Source organism: Balaenoptera ricei, chromosome 14 (assembly GCF_028023285.1).
Source record: "Balaenoptera ricei isolate mBalRic1 chromosome 14, mBalRic1.hap2, whole genome shotgun sequence".
Lineage (NCBI taxonomy): Eukaryota > Metazoa > Chordata > Mammalia > Artiodactyla > Balaenopteridae > Balaenoptera > Balaenoptera ricei.
In genome coordinates this window covers 21,475,928-21,491,909 of record NC_082652.1, presented here as the reverse complement: position 1 = coordinate 21,491,909, position 15,982 = coordinate 21,475,928, and the positions used below count along the sequence as shown (strand labels likewise).

General features: G+C 53.5%; 1 protein-coding gene across 1 annotated transcript in view; it reads right to left on the bottom strand.

Moving 5' to 3' along the window:
• Positions 1 to 389: 389 nt before the first annotated feature.
• TBC1D10A (TBC1 domain family member 10A) overlaps positions 390 to 15,982 on the bottom strand; it is a 30,122-nt gene continuing 14,529 nt past the window's right edge. The window contains exons 2-9 of the mRNA XM_059894590.1: positions 11,256 to 11,355; positions 7,576 to 7,683; positions 4,051 to 4,157; positions 3,253 to 3,367; positions 3,105 to 3,170; positions 2,217 to 2,406; positions 1,944 to 2,098; positions 390 to 1,204 (exon numbers count right to left, since the gene is read on the bottom strand). Of these exons, the coding sequence (XP_059750573.1) occupies positions 719 to 1,204; positions 1,944 to 2,098; positions 2,217 to 2,406; positions 3,105 to 3,170; positions 3,253 to 3,367; positions 4,051 to 4,157; positions 7,576 to 7,683; positions 11,256 to 11,355 (1,327 nt within the window). The 3' untranslated portion in view covers positions 390 to 718. The remainder of the gene's footprint in view (positions 1,205 to 1,943; positions 2,099 to 2,216; positions 2,407 to 3,104; positions 3,171 to 3,252; positions 3,368 to 4,050; positions 4,158 to 7,575; positions 7,684 to 11,255; positions 11,356 to 15,982) is intronic.

The following is a 15,982-nucleotide window of genomic DNA, read 5'->3' as shown; positions in this document are numbered from 1 at the left end:
TTGGAGGAGGAAGACCCTGAAAGGAGGAAGGCTCCTTAAGGAGCCCCTCCCCTTCTGTGATGGGTAGGCATCAAAGCCTGGGAACAGGCCCTGCTTTGCCCCAGCACTGGTGACCCTCATCCATGGCAGATGGTGGCCATGGGGCAGAGGGGATGGAGTAAGGGGATACAGGGGCCAGGAATAGGGGCTGGCCCTAGACCTGGAATCTCCTCTGGCAAAGGTACTTCTCAGAGAGGTTCTAGTGCTGGGCTGTGACCAGGATGGGGGGCTCTGGAGGGTGTGCAGAAGAGATGCTGAGCACCAGGGTTGGCACCCCCTTCCCAGTCCCTAGCTGCACAGCAGCTCTCTATACAAGCGTGTTTATTTCTGTACAAAACCATGTTTCTATTTTACACAAAGAGCACCCCACCCTTTTCCCCCCCCTTTCCCCTCACGTCAGTGCCCTAGCCCTGGGGAGCATCCCCCCAGGAGGAGGGGGCTGAGTGAGGTCCCACCCATCAGCCCTCACTTCTGCCTGCCCCAGCGGGGCCGGCCAGAGCTCCACTCTGGAGAAAATAAATAAGGAGGCTCAGGCAGAATCTGTGCTGGGCCAGCTAGACTCTCTGCCGCCCAGGGGCCAGGCAGCCAGGCCCTCAGAGCGTGGGCAGGCCCTGGAGTGTCAGTCCGTGAACCGTGTAGGTGTGTGGAGACCCCAGCCCAGGGGCCTGAGCTGCCAGGGTTACAAGTAGGTGTCCTCACTCTCCTGGGACGTCAGGCTCTCCTGGGAGCAGTGGTAGGCTGAGTCCTGGGGAGCTGAGTCTTGGGGAGCTGAGTCTTGGGGGTCCTGGTAGACCAGGTCCTTTGGGGGCACATCCTGTGGGGGACATGTATCTCCTGCAGCAGCTGCCACCTTGGCTTGACTTGGGGTTGGGGGCTTGTCCCGCTGCCCACTCGCCTTTGCCTGCTTCCGTTGCTCCTTCTGAACCTGCTTGGGCGGCTTGTACTTGCCTTTGGAACCAGGGAGGGGGGCATCTGGGGGCAGGCGGATGGACGGTGAAGGTTGCAGGGTGGGCCACGGGCCTGGCTCTGCCTCCAGGATGGCCTTGGCACCGTGCAGCCTGGGTGGAGAGTGGCACTGCAGCTCACCCCGGGTCTCCTGCCAGCGCCGCAGCTGGATGAGGTGCTCACGCTCTATCTGACGCTCTGTCACTGGCAACTCTACCACCTGTGGGGGCAGTGACAGGTGGGTGGGCACCATGAAGAACCTTCCCTTTCTGCCTCCCAGCCTGGGCCCCTTCTCTCCCTCAGCTCCCCCAGCCCTGGTCACTAAAGGCTGACCACAGGAAGGGTGGGGGGGTCTGGACCCTGTGATGGTCACAAGTCCCAGAAGTGAGTGCCAGGTGAGCCAGGCACTTGAGACCCACTGCCTCAGAGGAGAAAGCTCATGAGTCCACTTGCCTAAATATGTGTCACCTCATTACAGCCCCAGAGAGACAAAAATCCACAAAGGAAAGAAAAAAAGGCTGGGACTTCAGTGGTGGTCAGTGGTTAAGACTTTGTCTTCCAGTGCAGGGGGTGAGGGCTCGATCCCTGGTTGGGAAGCTAGATCCCACATGCCTCAGGGCCAAAAAACCAAAACATAAAACAGAAGCAATATTGTAACAAATTCAATAAAGACTTTAAAAATGGTCCACAAAAAAAAGAAAAGAAAAGAAAGCCAAGGCCGTGGTTGTAGGGCCAGGGAGGAGGAGGGTGGTGGGTTGCACCTACTTTCATTCCCTCAAACCTAGGCCTCTCTGTTCCCCCTCTTCTTGTTCAGACAGAAGGATGAGGTCTGTCCACACTGTTCTGGGCTGCTGAGCACAAGGCCTCAGGGGTAGAGGGCTACCAGGCCCCCCGCCAAAGGGCCCTCAAGTCTCCCCCTCCCTCCCGGTGGTGAGGGGAAGGTGTGGGCTGGGCTGTACCTCCTGGACCAGGAAGGCCTCCTGCATGATCTTGGGGCTGAGGCTCCGCAACCGCTCGATGGTCTCATACTGGCCTTGGCAGGCTTTGAGCTTCTCGGGGGAGCCCAGTGCGTGCTTCAGCAACACCAACCCCACCCGGAATATGATCTTGACTCCTGCATGGGGGAAGCGGGCAGTGAGTGCAAGGGGGCCTTTAGAGAGTTTCTCTGGAAATAGAGGCCTCCTGTGGGCTGGGCTGGGGGCAAGGGTGCTCCCCCGAGCCCAGCCTGGTACCTTCGCAGAAAAACATGTCCCAGACACGCAGCACGGAGCTCCAGGGCAAGGTGCGCGAGAAGGCACACATGAACCACTCTGTCATGTAGAGCAGCGGGTCGATCTTCTGCTGGCTGAGGTGCTTGTGGGCCACGGGAGACACCTTCTGTAGCAGCGAGAAGAGGATCTCCCCATCCAGCTGGATGGCCTCCTGGGGGAAAGTGAAGCCACAGGGCCATGACCATGGGCCCACAGCAGCCAGGGCGGGAACTACGCCCGGCCCCAGCTCCAGGCAGGCATCCATTCGTTCCTCAGGCGGCTAATGTTGGAGGGTGTCAAGCTCATGCTGGGTGCTGGGTTACAACAGTGAGCAAACCGGACACATCTAAGTCCCCCTCATGGGGCATGTCGTGCAGAGGGCCAGACAGACATGAATTACAGAAGCAATGAGACCAGAGGGAGGGGAGAGGGAGGGGGCTAAGTGACCAGAACATGGCAGGAACAGGAACACTGGGGGAGCGTGTGCCAGAGGTGCCACCTGTCAGAGTCAAGGACAGCTCCGGAGGGCTGAAAGCTGAGGGAAAAGTAGAGTTAGAAGTGGAAGGAAAGGGGCAGAGGTTTAAGCCTATGACAAGGCCAAGGCAGGGAGGAACTCAGTGCACTGGAGGAACAGTGATCCTGCCCAACAGCCTTGCGGCTGGAGGCAGCGACGGAGGGAGTGTGGGACTGATGAGGCTGGAGCCTGGGAGCCCTGACCCTGGCAGGCCTTGGGACTTCAGCCTGAAAGCAACAGAAGGCTGGGAAGGACTTAAGCGGGGACAGGAATGGCTTAAAGAGTTAAGGCCTAGACAAAGGGCGTCCAGGCTGGGGTGGGTCTGAGGCCAGGGCCCAGGCCCAGCAAGTACTCACCAGTTTCTCACTGTAGTAGCCGGGCAGGTACTTCTCACAGATCTGCACCAGGCACCAGAAGGCTTGCTGTGGGCAAAAGAGACGTGAGGCCTTGCTGCTGGCTGTTCCCTGCCCGCCCACCGCTCACCTGCCCGAAGCCTGGTGGTACCTCAGCAGGCATGTGCATGAGCAGGACGGCAGCGATGGGCGCCTGGGCCTGGCAGTAGCCCTCCTCAGGTCGGTACAGTGTGTAGGCCTTCAGCACACGGAATAGGTCCTGCTGGCTGTGGAGAGGCCAAGCGGGGCAGGAATGACAGGTGTGACTCTGCCACCCACTACCCTCACCTGTGCCCCACCAGATCGGACCTGTCTCAGAATTGCACTTCCCTGGAGAGGGATGTGACCTGATTGTGGTCACCAAGGGGTCAGTCTCCCACTGTAGCACATCGACTCTCACCTCCCCCATTTGACAGGTGAGGGCAGCGGCTCAAAAAGAAAGCAGGGGTCAGGGCCAGGGCAAGATGCCAGATACAGGGTAAGGATGTGTCTGGGTTGGAAGTGTGGGCCCCTCACTCAGCAGCTGTGGCCTCTTAGCCAGGCCAGCTTTGTTCCAGGTGTCTGTCTTGGTCCCAGGGCCTGGCCTGCCATATCTCTCCTCTCCTACATACCCTCTGCCCACCCAACTCTCTCTATCCTTCTTTCTCCCCACCAAAACCTGTTTCCAGAAGAAGGCCAGGCCAGGCAAGCCCTAGCACTCTGGGGAGTAAATGATGAAGTTGCCCCAGACGTAAGAGGAGAAACTAAGAGGACCCATCAGACTCAAACCAAAGAGGGGAAACTAACAGTGTAGTTTGGGGCCCCCAACTCCTGGGACCCCAAGATACCCTCAAACTCATTTTACCTCTTCTCTCCCTCTGAGGGAAAGGGTGAAGAGCCACCTCCAGCCCACAAGGCCCAGCCTGCTCACCCGTGGCCCCCCCGGGACACAAACATCTCGTGGAAAGGGAACTGCCGGTGCAGGTCACGCTCAATCACATCCAGCCACTTGGGGTCCCCAGGGGACATGTCCAGCTCCTGGAAGCAAGGTCAAGAGCATCTCTTAGGAGTTAGGGATGGCTAGGAGGATACAACTGTCCCAGGTTTTGGAGGAGCACCCACCACCAGGGAAAATGTCCACCCGATCCCATCAGAGACTGGGCCTTCCCGAGGACAGGTCAGAAAGCTTGGGCAGGGGCAGAGACAAGTGGAGCAGAGTCCTGGAAACCCTGACGGGTGATCCAGGCTCCAGGAAGACCAGTGTGGGCAAGAGTGTCCATCATAGCTGTGGCTTGAAATAACCTCTAGGCACTTCATTCAGGACTCAGACACCTTATGTTACACCCTTAAGATGGAAGGCGACTATCAAAGCAATGGCCACCACCTGGAAGCACCACTCTGAGCACCGTTCAAGACGGCACCGGTGGGCCTCACTGACTGTCCTCCTCAACCCCCAAAAGACAGGTCCTATCATTACACTGTTCACAGATGAGGAAACTGAGGATCAAAGAAAAGCTACTTGCCCAATGCCTCGTGGTTAGAAAAACGGTGTTGCTGGGCCTGGAAGCCAGGTTGACTCAGAGCTGTCAATCCCAACTCCTCTGCTGCCCATCTCCCTGTACAAGTGGTGCCACATATTCAGGAAGGGGTGTGTGTGTTTGCCCTGCTGCACTGAGCACTGTAATGACACCTGTCAAACCATTAGCCTTGGAGCCATCTCTGGGTGCTGGGGTTTCAACAAACTTTTACTCTTTTCTTTGAACTTCCATGAGCATTTTAGCATGAGTTCCATTTATAAAAACAAAGCTACTACACACAAAACAATCATTACTTGGTCATTTGAAATGTTCTATATCTTGACTTGCTTGTTGGTATTTATTATTTGTCCAAACTCTGAACTGCATGGTCAAGATCTGTGCATTTTACTTTACATAAATTCATACCTCAACTTTAACCAAAGAAAGAAAAAAATCAATGGGAAGGAAACCTAGAGGGCTGAGCAGGGAAGCAGACCAAGTACTCATAGCCTTCCATGCTGGGCAGTGTCAGGAGAGGCCCCCAGGAGGAAGGCTGGGTCCACAGCAAACACATGGATGGGTGTAGACCCAGGTCCCTGCTCAGCAGGTGACTTCGTATAAGTCCCTTTTGCCTTTTGTGCCCCCTCAGTGGGGGTGTCCCAGCATTGAAATATGGGCCCTCGGGTGCCAGGTAACTTGACATGAGAGAAGAAGTACTGAGAGAAAAAGCTGACGCAGTGCTGGAGGCTGGAGGCTGGAGGGAGGGGCCAGGCGCTTCCAAGGAGGGCCCTGGAGCAGGCACATGGCTGAAGAGGTGGACGTGCAACCTGTAGGGCCCCGCACACCCTCAAGATGGGGGCCTGTGTGTGTCCTATGCACCCTGCAGGTCAGGCCCAGGGCTGGATACTGTCCGAGTACGATGCAGGTTTGCTTTTGTCGGAGGGAGAGGAGGGTCCCACAAGTTCTCCTGAAGGTTCTAGTGAGGTGGGGACCTGGGAACCCAAAAAGTCAGTTGCTAGGATATGCTCGCCGGCGACCTCAGCAGCCCAAGGCACTCGGCCACACAGGGGTGGGTGAGAAAGGAAAAGGTGTAGCTGAAGGGCCTGCAGGGAGAAAGGGTACTGGGAATCAAAGGCAGGTGTGGGCCGCTGGGGATGATACAGCTACCGCAGCCCCCAGAGAGCCTGCAGGCACTGGCGCCATCATGAAGTGAAGCCAGAGAAGAAAACCAAGTAAGAAAAAGGCTGGAAGGTCCTGCCCTGCCTAAGGAAGGAGGAAGAAGTAGCAAGTGCTGAGAAGAAGGAGCCACCAGGGGCTGAGGAACCTGCCCTGACAGCTGAGGTTGGGGTCAGCCGCCTGGGTCTGCAGGGGAGCACAGGAGCAGGATATGCTGCCACCACCAGCCCCATCACTGCACCCTTGCCTCTGGGCTCTTGTGCCCACAGCAGCCAGAGGGAGCTTCTCATCCCTGTCCACTTCCTCTATCTCACCCGCAGGCAAAGTCCTTCCGGTGTGTTCACAAACCACTGTTCTGGCCCCCAGGACTGCTTTGGGGACCCACCACTCAGCTTCAGAGCATCTTGAAGGCCTTTCTTGGCAAATCTACTTCCTCCCACAAGCAACCTTCAAGACCCCACAGAGGTGGTCAATTCCTCTCTGGACGGACCACTCCCCAGACATGTAAAGCACACAGAACTCCGTGCTCCGCTGCTCACACAGGATGCGCTCACGTCTGCTAACTGTGGAACCAGGAGGCTGACTGGGCCACCCAAGTCTTGGCTCTCATGCTTGCGCTCTGGCAGCCAAAGGTAAGCTATGGGCTTGGGGTGAGACTCCCACCCCTGAACCTCCCACTCTGCCCAGGATGCAGCCCCCTGAAATGGAAGAGATGGAAGACTCTGGAGTCCAGAGGCCGCCTGAGTGGGGGGCACAATGTTGGTGCTCTGTGGGACAGTCCAATCGCCCTGATTCAGGTCTGACCCCAGCCAGACACTCCACCAACCCCCAATCCCCCGGGGCCAAGTGCTGCCAGCAAACAGCTCTCACCTCCTCCAGGTCAACGGCAGAAACTCTAGGCTGCCCTGCCTCCTCTTCTCAAGGAACAGGTTTGGCGGCACAGGAGTGTTCACTGAAGCATGAAGCATGTCAACAAAGAGCTGGTGGCCGGCAGCTCTGTCTCATTGCCTGTCACCAGCTCCAAGAGCCTGGGAGATACCCTGATGCCTGGGGCCAAGTCTGGCAGGTGAGCCGGGGCAACCCCGGGGAAGCCAACTGACTCCCCTAGTTCCCTAGAGGAGCAGGCTAGTGGAGCTGCCCAGCCCAGGTGGGCCCCAAGAAGCCCCATGAATGGAGGGGGTGTTCTTCACCCTGGCAATCATGGAGCCAGGGGGCAGCAGGAGGGGAAGGCATGGCTGCAGAGGGTAACCTCTCTGACCCTGACTAGCTTCTAAACTCTAAGGATACTGGTTTGGCTCTGCCATCCCTAGTGCAGACAAGCCCATAAGCAACACAGGTGAACCATGTCTAGCTGGCTTGGACAAGGCAGGAGAAAGAGTAGAGGATGGGAGGCCAAGAGGTCTTAGGGTTCTGTGGCCCTGCTGGGCAGGCCCCAAAGGCCCAGAGCACAGGGCCCAAGGCAGTCTGGGAGGTGGCCCACTGAGTCCAAGAGAGCAAACCTGGGCGGTTGTCAAGAGGAAGAGCTGGAATTGGGGGGTTTCAAATCTGTCCATCCCACTGAGGCCTTCTCAGGGCTGGAGCCTCAGATGAGCAGAGCCCCCAGGAGTCACAGACTGACCAGGCCTGGCAGTCAGGCTCTTGACAAGTGATGTCATCAATCACTCATACTGCTGAGGTCCAGGTGAGCACACAGAGGATCACTGCCACGCAAAGAAAGTCAAGAGACGAGGAAGGGAGGACAGGGTGAAGGAAGGGCAACTCACGTCAAACTTTCCAGGGTTCTGCTGCAGCTTCACCTTGCCTCCTGACAGGTATTGCCAAGCACGGCCCCGCAAAGAAGGAGGGATGCCCTTCTGGCACCGCAGACGGATCTGAAAGTCAAAAGGAGGGTTGTGCCTATGCATCCCGCTGGGCTGCTCCCCCAGAGGCTGTGTGCTAGCCCACCCCTTCTGCTGGTGCTTGTCAGGCCTTCAGTGAGCACGTCAGCAAGAGCAGAAAAGGGGTGAAAAGAGGACTTCTCCCCTGTGGCTACAATACTGCAATCAGATATGCTGCCACCAGGTGATGGCAGAGTCCCCGTATTCTCTGGTCCAGTGATAACACAGGTATTCTTTTTTTTTTTTTTTTTTTGACCATGCTGTGCGGCTTGTGGGATCTTATTTTCCCGACTACCAGGGATTGAACCCGGGCCCTCAGCAGTGAGAGTGCGGAGTCCTAACCACTGGACCACCAGGGAAGTCCCCAACACAGGTATTCTTGAAGTCTACCACAGGATTATGAACCCCCATCACCATTTTCTGAATTAAAATGGAACCATACAAGTTAGAGGATCCCCATGGGATGTCACCAGGAAGGGATCTGCACAATGTGGAACACAGCTCAGCCACACGGCGAGTAGCTCACGAGATGACCCAGAATGTGCCCAGACACATGGCCTGGGCACTTTCATGGGAGTGTTTGTTTAAGCAGCTGTGTGGCAGGACACATCCAGCCTAGAGGAAAGACCTCAGCAGAATTCAGAAGGAAGATGGGAGCTGATCAAAATGGCTCCCTCTTTGTTTGGTCAAGAATACCATCTCTTCTCCTCTCCCTGACCCTAAGCTCCCAGGATTACCAGACCGCGGCCGAGGCAGCTGGCCTGGGTACAAGTCCTGATTCCAGCCCTTGCTAAATAAAATGGCACAGGCCTTCCCCACTACTCACAGCACGGACCTTAGCCAATCACTTCTCATCAACCGTAAGATCAAAATGATAACAACTATGATTCTATTAGAAGTGGGGTGATGGCGGGGGGGACATGCCTAGCCTGACACAGTCTGTATTCAATAAATGATGGCTTCATCTCCACCCCTCCAATCCCAGGAGGATGCCTGACACAGAAGCCCTGGGCCTCGGGCTCACACCTAACTTCCCCTCACCTGGAAACCCCCTCAAAGAGTCCCATTGGAAGCTCTCAGAGGAGGGAGCACAGAAGGCCCAGGCTTCCTGATGACCAGCACAAACAAGGCAAAATTTTCCAAGGGTCAGAGAGAGTCAAGAACCAGGAAGGAGACAGGCAGACAGGCTGAGGGCAGTAGGGGAAGAGCAGAGTGGCTGGTCATAGGAGCCAAGTTGAGCTTCTGGGACTGCCTGCAAAGGGGGGAGAGGAAGGGAGCAGAAGGAAACTGCCCCAGACTCCACGAACAGTTTCCTGCTGCTGTGGGACAAGGGTCTCCTGAAGGAAGCCGCTTGGTCTGGGCAGGCTTTGGCAAAGGGAGGCAGTATGGCCCAGAGCCACAGGCCCTTTAGGCTCCCCTAGGGCCAAGCTCAGCTGGAGCCAGCCCCCACATATCACAGCCCTATCAAACTTGGCCTGCCCCAGGGGAGCTCAGGAATACCTTAGGTCCACTAAGTTCTCAAAGAGGCCGCACCCTCACCCAGGCCCAAGGCTGAGGAGGTGGGGGTGGAGAGCCAGGAATACAACCAGCCTTTCCCACTCTGGCCTCTGGAATCCTCAGCACAGGGGTGCTGGAGATCATAATCTCCTCCTTAGGGAGGAGGCAAAGGTGGGGATCAGCAATGATAAAGCTAGAGACAGTGCTCAGCTAACAGAAAGCACAAGGGATTATCATTATCTGAGGTAAGGCCTTGGGAAAGGAGAGCTCTGATGACAATAGTGTGAAGCCACACCCAGCCTGCTGAACTCCAGGAGGGCAGGGCCAAACTTTGAGCAGAGCCCTACAGGGGAAGACAGAATTCCAGCTAGAGCCTGCCTCCCTGCAGGGCCTAGCCCCAGTCCTGGGGACTCAGGACAAGTGCAGTGGGTGTGGATCCACTTCCTGATGCAGGTGTTGTCCTTCCTGTGCCACAACTTCCTGACCACGGGGAAAGCCCAAGCCTGCGCAGCAAGGCAATAAGAGCTCCCAGGGCCAGCATGGCAGGAGAGAAGCAGAGGGCTAGGGCCTCTGGGGAGGGGAGGGTGCAGCCTCCTGCAGTGGCCCCTGCTGGGCAGGAGTAGCCTTGGCCTCTAACCACAGTGCCAGGGAAGCAAAGGGGAAGAGGAAGTGATGCTGGCTGCTCTGCTGAGAGGAGCTCCCCAAGGCTCCCCTCTGGAATCCCCATCTGCGAGGGAGGCTGGGGCGAGAATTCCACAGCCATCTCCCTGCCAGCCACTAGTCACCACAGCAGACAGTGGAGAGGGAGCTGAAGCTCAGGGTAAAAGCCCGAGGGCTGAGGAAGCAGGAAAACTGACCCCAGAGTCAGGCAGGAAGCAGTTGAAGAACAGCTGCCCTAAAAAAATATTTTTTTTAAAGTGAAAGTTTTTCTAATAAGCAAAAAATGAATGCCCCAAAGCCCACATAGAACAGCAAGAAAGAGCCCTGGGCTCAGGGCTTTACAGTAGGAGCCTCGCAACAGGATTGTCATTCCCACTTGACCAGGGAAACTGAGGCTGAGAGGGTGAAGTGACTCACCCAAAGTCACACAGCTAGCCACAGGCATGAAGAGAGGGAGGCCGTGGGGCTGGGCCCAAGCCCTTATGTAACCTTTGGTCCTGGGCTTTCTGTGAAGCCCTGCAGCCAGCTGTGCCAGCCTGGAGACCAGCATGTCAGCAGACAACAGCAGGCCAGCGGGGTCACTGTGCACTGGGTACTTGTGCAGAGAGACCCCGGCTGTGGGACTGTGGACAGGCCTCCGCTAGGCCAGGGAGTTAAGTAGACTCTGCTGAGGTGGACAAGAGTACCAACACATACATGTGGTGGACAAGGATGTTCCTACCGGGTGATAGAGCTAGTGCCTAAATATAGCCCACCAGAAAAGGACCACAGGGTATTTTCATTTTTATAAGACCATTAAACTGTGAGGTTACTTTTCTTTCTTTTTGCTTTGTCCGAGGGGCAAGAGGGAACTCATCAAATTAATCTAGAGGGTGAAGAAGGCCCCTTATTGTGGTGGTGAAGAGTGCAGGCACTAAAGTTAGACTGCCCGGGTTCAAACCTTGATTCTGTAACCATCCATAAAGTGAGGATACTACCACCACCAATCTCACTGGGGTGTTGTAAGGATTATCCAAGTCAAGTGCCCAGCACACTGCAAGTGTTTAACATACATTGGCTATTACTAGTATTATAAAGTCCTCCCTGATAGGTGGTGAGCAGCAGTAAGGACTTCCCCCAGGAGAGCTGGAAGAAAGCTGCCTGAAGGGCTTTTGGCTAAGAGCGGCTTTGAAGTTTGACTCCAGGACAAAGTTCTGTGAGAGTCTGAAGTCATCTGGGAGGACCAAGTGAAACCTGGGACCTGCCCTCCAGCCAGCTTCTGTCCCCATTTCCATGCTGGCAGGTGGGGACACCTAAGGCAGCTGGCGGTTGGAGAAGCTCCTGCTCCTCCAAATTGATGCAATTCCTCCCTCTTCACTTCCTCCCCCGGCTGTGACTCCCAGCCTGAGGCCCAAGGCCAGGACCCTCACCTTTTTGTGCTTCTTGGCCATCCACTTGTCCCAGTTGTTGAGCATGTCCAGCCATTTGGACTCCCTCTGCCTCAGCACCTCCAGGGGGACTTCCTCTAGCCTGTGGAGCAGAGGGCAGGGCCTGTCAGAGGTGCCAAGAGAAGCAAAGGCCCTGGCTGAGGCCCCAGCCACCAGCCTGGTCGGTCTCCATTCCTCCCCCTGCCCTCCATCCCTGCAGTTCCCTTTGGAGCTGCTAACTCATGGACACCCTAACACAGATGCAAGGGAATGCAACCCCCTCCCTGGAAGACATAGGCTGGAGAGACACTAGGTTCAAGTGCTCACTCCTCCAATGCGTCAAGGGGCCAGGGATCACCGTGCCTCTCTGGGGCAGAGGCCTGAATGCCTGCACCTGTGCACCATAGCAAAGCATTCCCATGCTGGGTCTGTCCCGATAAATAAGCCTCTTCGCAGGGCCAGCATGCAAGTTTCAGAGCTGGACGAAAAAACTAGTCAAACAAGTACAGAAATAACATGCTCACCTCTGCACTCTACAAAACTAGTTACTCAGAGTTTCCCTAATTACGCCCTGGCCCTTTCCCACCTCTCAACCTTTGCTCATGCCAGTCCCTTTGCTGGAATGCTCTCCGAGTTGTCTCTACCTATCAAAATCCTAAATACACTTCAAAGCCCCGTCAAATGCCACTCGTATTTGTACATCTACTAACTGTGCAGTTGTCACAGCTATGCAGGCATTGTTCTAGGGCCAGGGTATCTGGCCCTAGAAGCACTCCTAGAAGAACTCCTGTGACAAAAACAAACTCCCAGCCCTCCTACTGGCCTCTGAATGTCCGCTAGAGCTGGTGGGGAAAACAGCTCAGCATGAAGACCCACGCCAGGCAGCACCAAAGCAGCTGAGGTAGGCTGAGGCGAAATCCCTGGCTTAGAGGGCGCTTCAAGTGAGTGAGCTTCTTCCAAGGAGTGAGACCCTGGAAATTCCTGAGTTCACGTAACTAAGGGGCAAAGAGAAGAAGGAGACTAGTGTTTGTAGGCTGCTTCCTTATTTAGCCTACAGAGCAATACTGGTAAGAAAACAACAATGAAAAAAATATATATGTGCACTTCTCTACACACACATACACACTCTCTTAAAATTATTTTTAAAGTAGTGGATTATGGATCTTTTAAATTTCTTTTTTGTGCCTTTTTTTTTCAATTAAAAAAATACTGACATTATTGAGAGGAAAGATACCAAGGGAGGGTATATTGCTTAGAGTCAAACAGCAAATCAGTGGAAAAACCCAGACTCAAATCCAAGTCAGATCCTAGCCAAGTGCCTGCACTCAGTGCTGCCTGACCTCCCAGGAAGAAGTTGAGGCACTCAGGCAGCTGGGAGGAGGCTCGCAGGAACAGGACATGGTGGGGCCAGAGTTTGGCCCAGGCCTTGATTCTCTGATTCTCTTTCTACCGGAAGGAAATGCACTGCTATAACTTTTACTGGTTGGAAGAGCAGAGGGAGGGGCCCTGGCAGGGCAAAGGCCCCCAGACACAAAGGGCAGGTCCTCTTCTTAAGTGTTCTTTATCTGGAGAACTGCACAGGCCTGAGAGCAGCCTTGGAGCTGAACAGCCAAGGAGAAACAAGAGCCTTGGGCAAACTTGGCCCCCTCTACACAGGGACACAGGCTACCACCCTCTGGAACTGCTGACCCTCTCACCACCTACAGATAGAACCAGGGCACAAGGATACTCTCCTTCCTATCCCTCCCCATAGGAGAAAACCTGAGACCATACCTTTAGATCAGGTAATTTACAAAGGAATGTAAATTATGCACGTCTCCAGGCAGCCCCCAAAACACCCAGGGAGCAGAAACCAAAGGCCCAGCATCACAGGCCAGGTGCCCTCCCATCACCTACAAAGTACTCACTTATACAAGTCAGGGGATGAGCCTTCTAGCTGACTAAACAAAAGGGGTACCCACACTGAGTCAACAGGAAGTGCTGGCAGTTATGGATGTGGATAATATCTGATCCAATCCCTCCCTAGAGCAGATGAGAAAATGGAGGCTCATAAGAGGGCAAGGCTTTCGCCTGAGATTACCAGTTTCCAGAGAATTCCCATCTGATTAAATATATGCCCATTTGATACCTCAACCCTCCAGTCTGTCTTTATTGATAAGATCTGACAGCAGGGCCCCAGAGATACCCATTCTCCCAACTACAAATACACAGGGGAACACGTTCAAGTTCGGTGTTCTTTTAAATGATTCCAGATAACAGCTTTGGCAGTTTCAAAGCCCCAACATCAAACCTCAAACCGGAATTTCAAATGGGTACAAAACAAACAACCATATTTCCTGGATTCTAAGACACTACTGATTTTAAACTACACCATTGATTTGGTAAGGTCTGCTCAGAAACGAACAAAAAACCCACCACTGCTTTAAATGTACATGTCAACTGAAAGATCCATTTTGATTTTTAAAATCTTAAATTGGGAAAAATTTGAGGAAATATGGTCATTTGAGTGCCTTCTCCTCCAACAGCAGAGGAGTTTAACCCACCTGGAGAGGGTGGGAAGGAAGACACTGGAGGTCGGGAGGTCTGGTTGAACGGAGCATTCAGCACTTTACGTGCTCTCTAACTACAGGTAAACTTCTCTTTACATACAGGATGTGCGCCTGAAAAGCTGCAGGCTACCCATTTTTTTACCCATTTCACATACCCTTCAGTCTGGTCAGTCAGGATCTCAGAAGGCATCTGATCAGACTGCTGTCTGATATAGGAATCCCTTCTACAACAGTCCCTTGCCCTCTCTGAGGCTGTTTCCCTATACAATTGGATGGCCTGCATTGTGAATTGACCCTCAAAAGATGCCCAGAAAAAAAAAAAAAAAAAAAAAAGATGCCCAGAAAGGAGCCGTGAGATGGAATTGGGGTCTGGGTATCCCTGCAAATGGCATAATGGTGTAGAGGCCCTGAGGTGGCTTCCTCCTAACAGTGGGGGGAGAGCATGAGCCAGTTTCCAGTGACAGGGAAGCTGACCAAATGGCAGTTTAAGGAACCAAACAGCCCATGGGGGATGCTTCAGGTCTGAGAGTTTCACTCACCCTTTCAGAAAACCCCTCTGTCCTTAAGGTGACCTGAAGGAGTCTCTGCAACCAAAAGAGCCTAATGATAACAGTCTCTAGTGGCCCAGCCTCTGCTGGAACTCCTCCAGGGATGGGGCCTCATTATCTCTAGGTAAAGCCACCCTTACTGTTGAAGTTTTTACTGTTAAAACTTAATTCCCCCAAATTTTCCTGGTATCTTCTATCTATAATCTCAATACCCCCTTCAAAGGCTGTACAATTCTCAGCCAGATCAGCCCCACACCAGGCACACACGTACTTATCCCTTGTCACCCCCCCATCCCTACCTGGAATGCCCTTTCCTCTCCCCTCTCCAAGTCACAGCAACACTTTCAGGACCCAATATAATAATAAAAATGACAACTTCAACAATAACAGCAGCAATAGTAGTTACCATCTGTACATCATTTACTACTTACCAACATCTTCTAAAACACTTATATATATCCATTTTCCAGAAGTAGAATCCAAGACTTAGTAAAGTTAAGTGCCTTGCTCAAGGCCATGTAGCTGCATTCAAACCCAGGCCTGCCTCACTCTACAGCCCATGCTCCTGACAGTGTACTATACTCCTCTGCCTGCAAAGGTCAAGCCCTTAGCCTCCACACAGCCTCCATGCCTGCCCAGATCTCACTGGCTGTACTCCAACCTGAAGACCTTCATCCTGACCTAGAACACCATTTCTCAAAGTTTTTAAACTGAAACTCCCAGTAAGAAATACATTTTAGACTGAGACTACACACACACACATAACCAAAATACATTTTATGAAACAATTTACTATTACATGTACTAATGTACCGGATATTTTCAGTTCAATTTTTATATTATTCTACTCTTTTTTTTTAATTAATTTATTTTTTTAAATTTATTTTATTTTTGGCTGTGTTGGGTTTTTGTTGCTGCACACGGGCTTTCTCTAGTTGCAGCGAGCAGAGGCTACTCTTCGTTGTGGTGCACGGGCTTCTCATTGCGGTGGCTTCTCTTGTTGTGGAGCACGGGCTCTAGGCGCACGGGCTTCAGTAGTTGTGGCACGTGGGCTCAGTAGTTGTGGCTCGCGGGCTCTAGAGCGCAGGCTCAGTAGTTGTGGTACACAGGCTCAGTTGCTCCGCAGCATGTGGGATCTTCCCGGACCAGGGCTTGAACCCGTGTCCCTCGCATTGGCAGATGGATTCTTAACCACAGCACCACCAGGGAAGCCCTATATTCTATTCTATTTTTTTTCTTCTTCTTTTAATGCTGGTCACAATCCCCTAAATTTGATTACAGCACTAAATCACTAATGAATCAAGATATGGTCTGAAATGAGCATTTCATTACAACTTGGTCATATTGCTCAGCACTGTCCCTCCCTAACTGGACTGGGTCTTGAACTTCTGTAACTCCCACCATGTACCTCACAGGTGTTCAACAGATGCCTGCCTGGTTTTCTCCATGACATCATTATTTTCATCTGTACTGCCTTCAGGGCTACAAGCCACTGTTGCCTACAGCAATTTTATTTGTGCCCCTAATAGCCCAGTGAGATCCTCATAGGTTAATTACTATTTCCATTAGACCCATGAGAAACTTGACCCAATCAGAGAGATTGTATGACTTGGGCAAAGTCCAAAGCTATTAA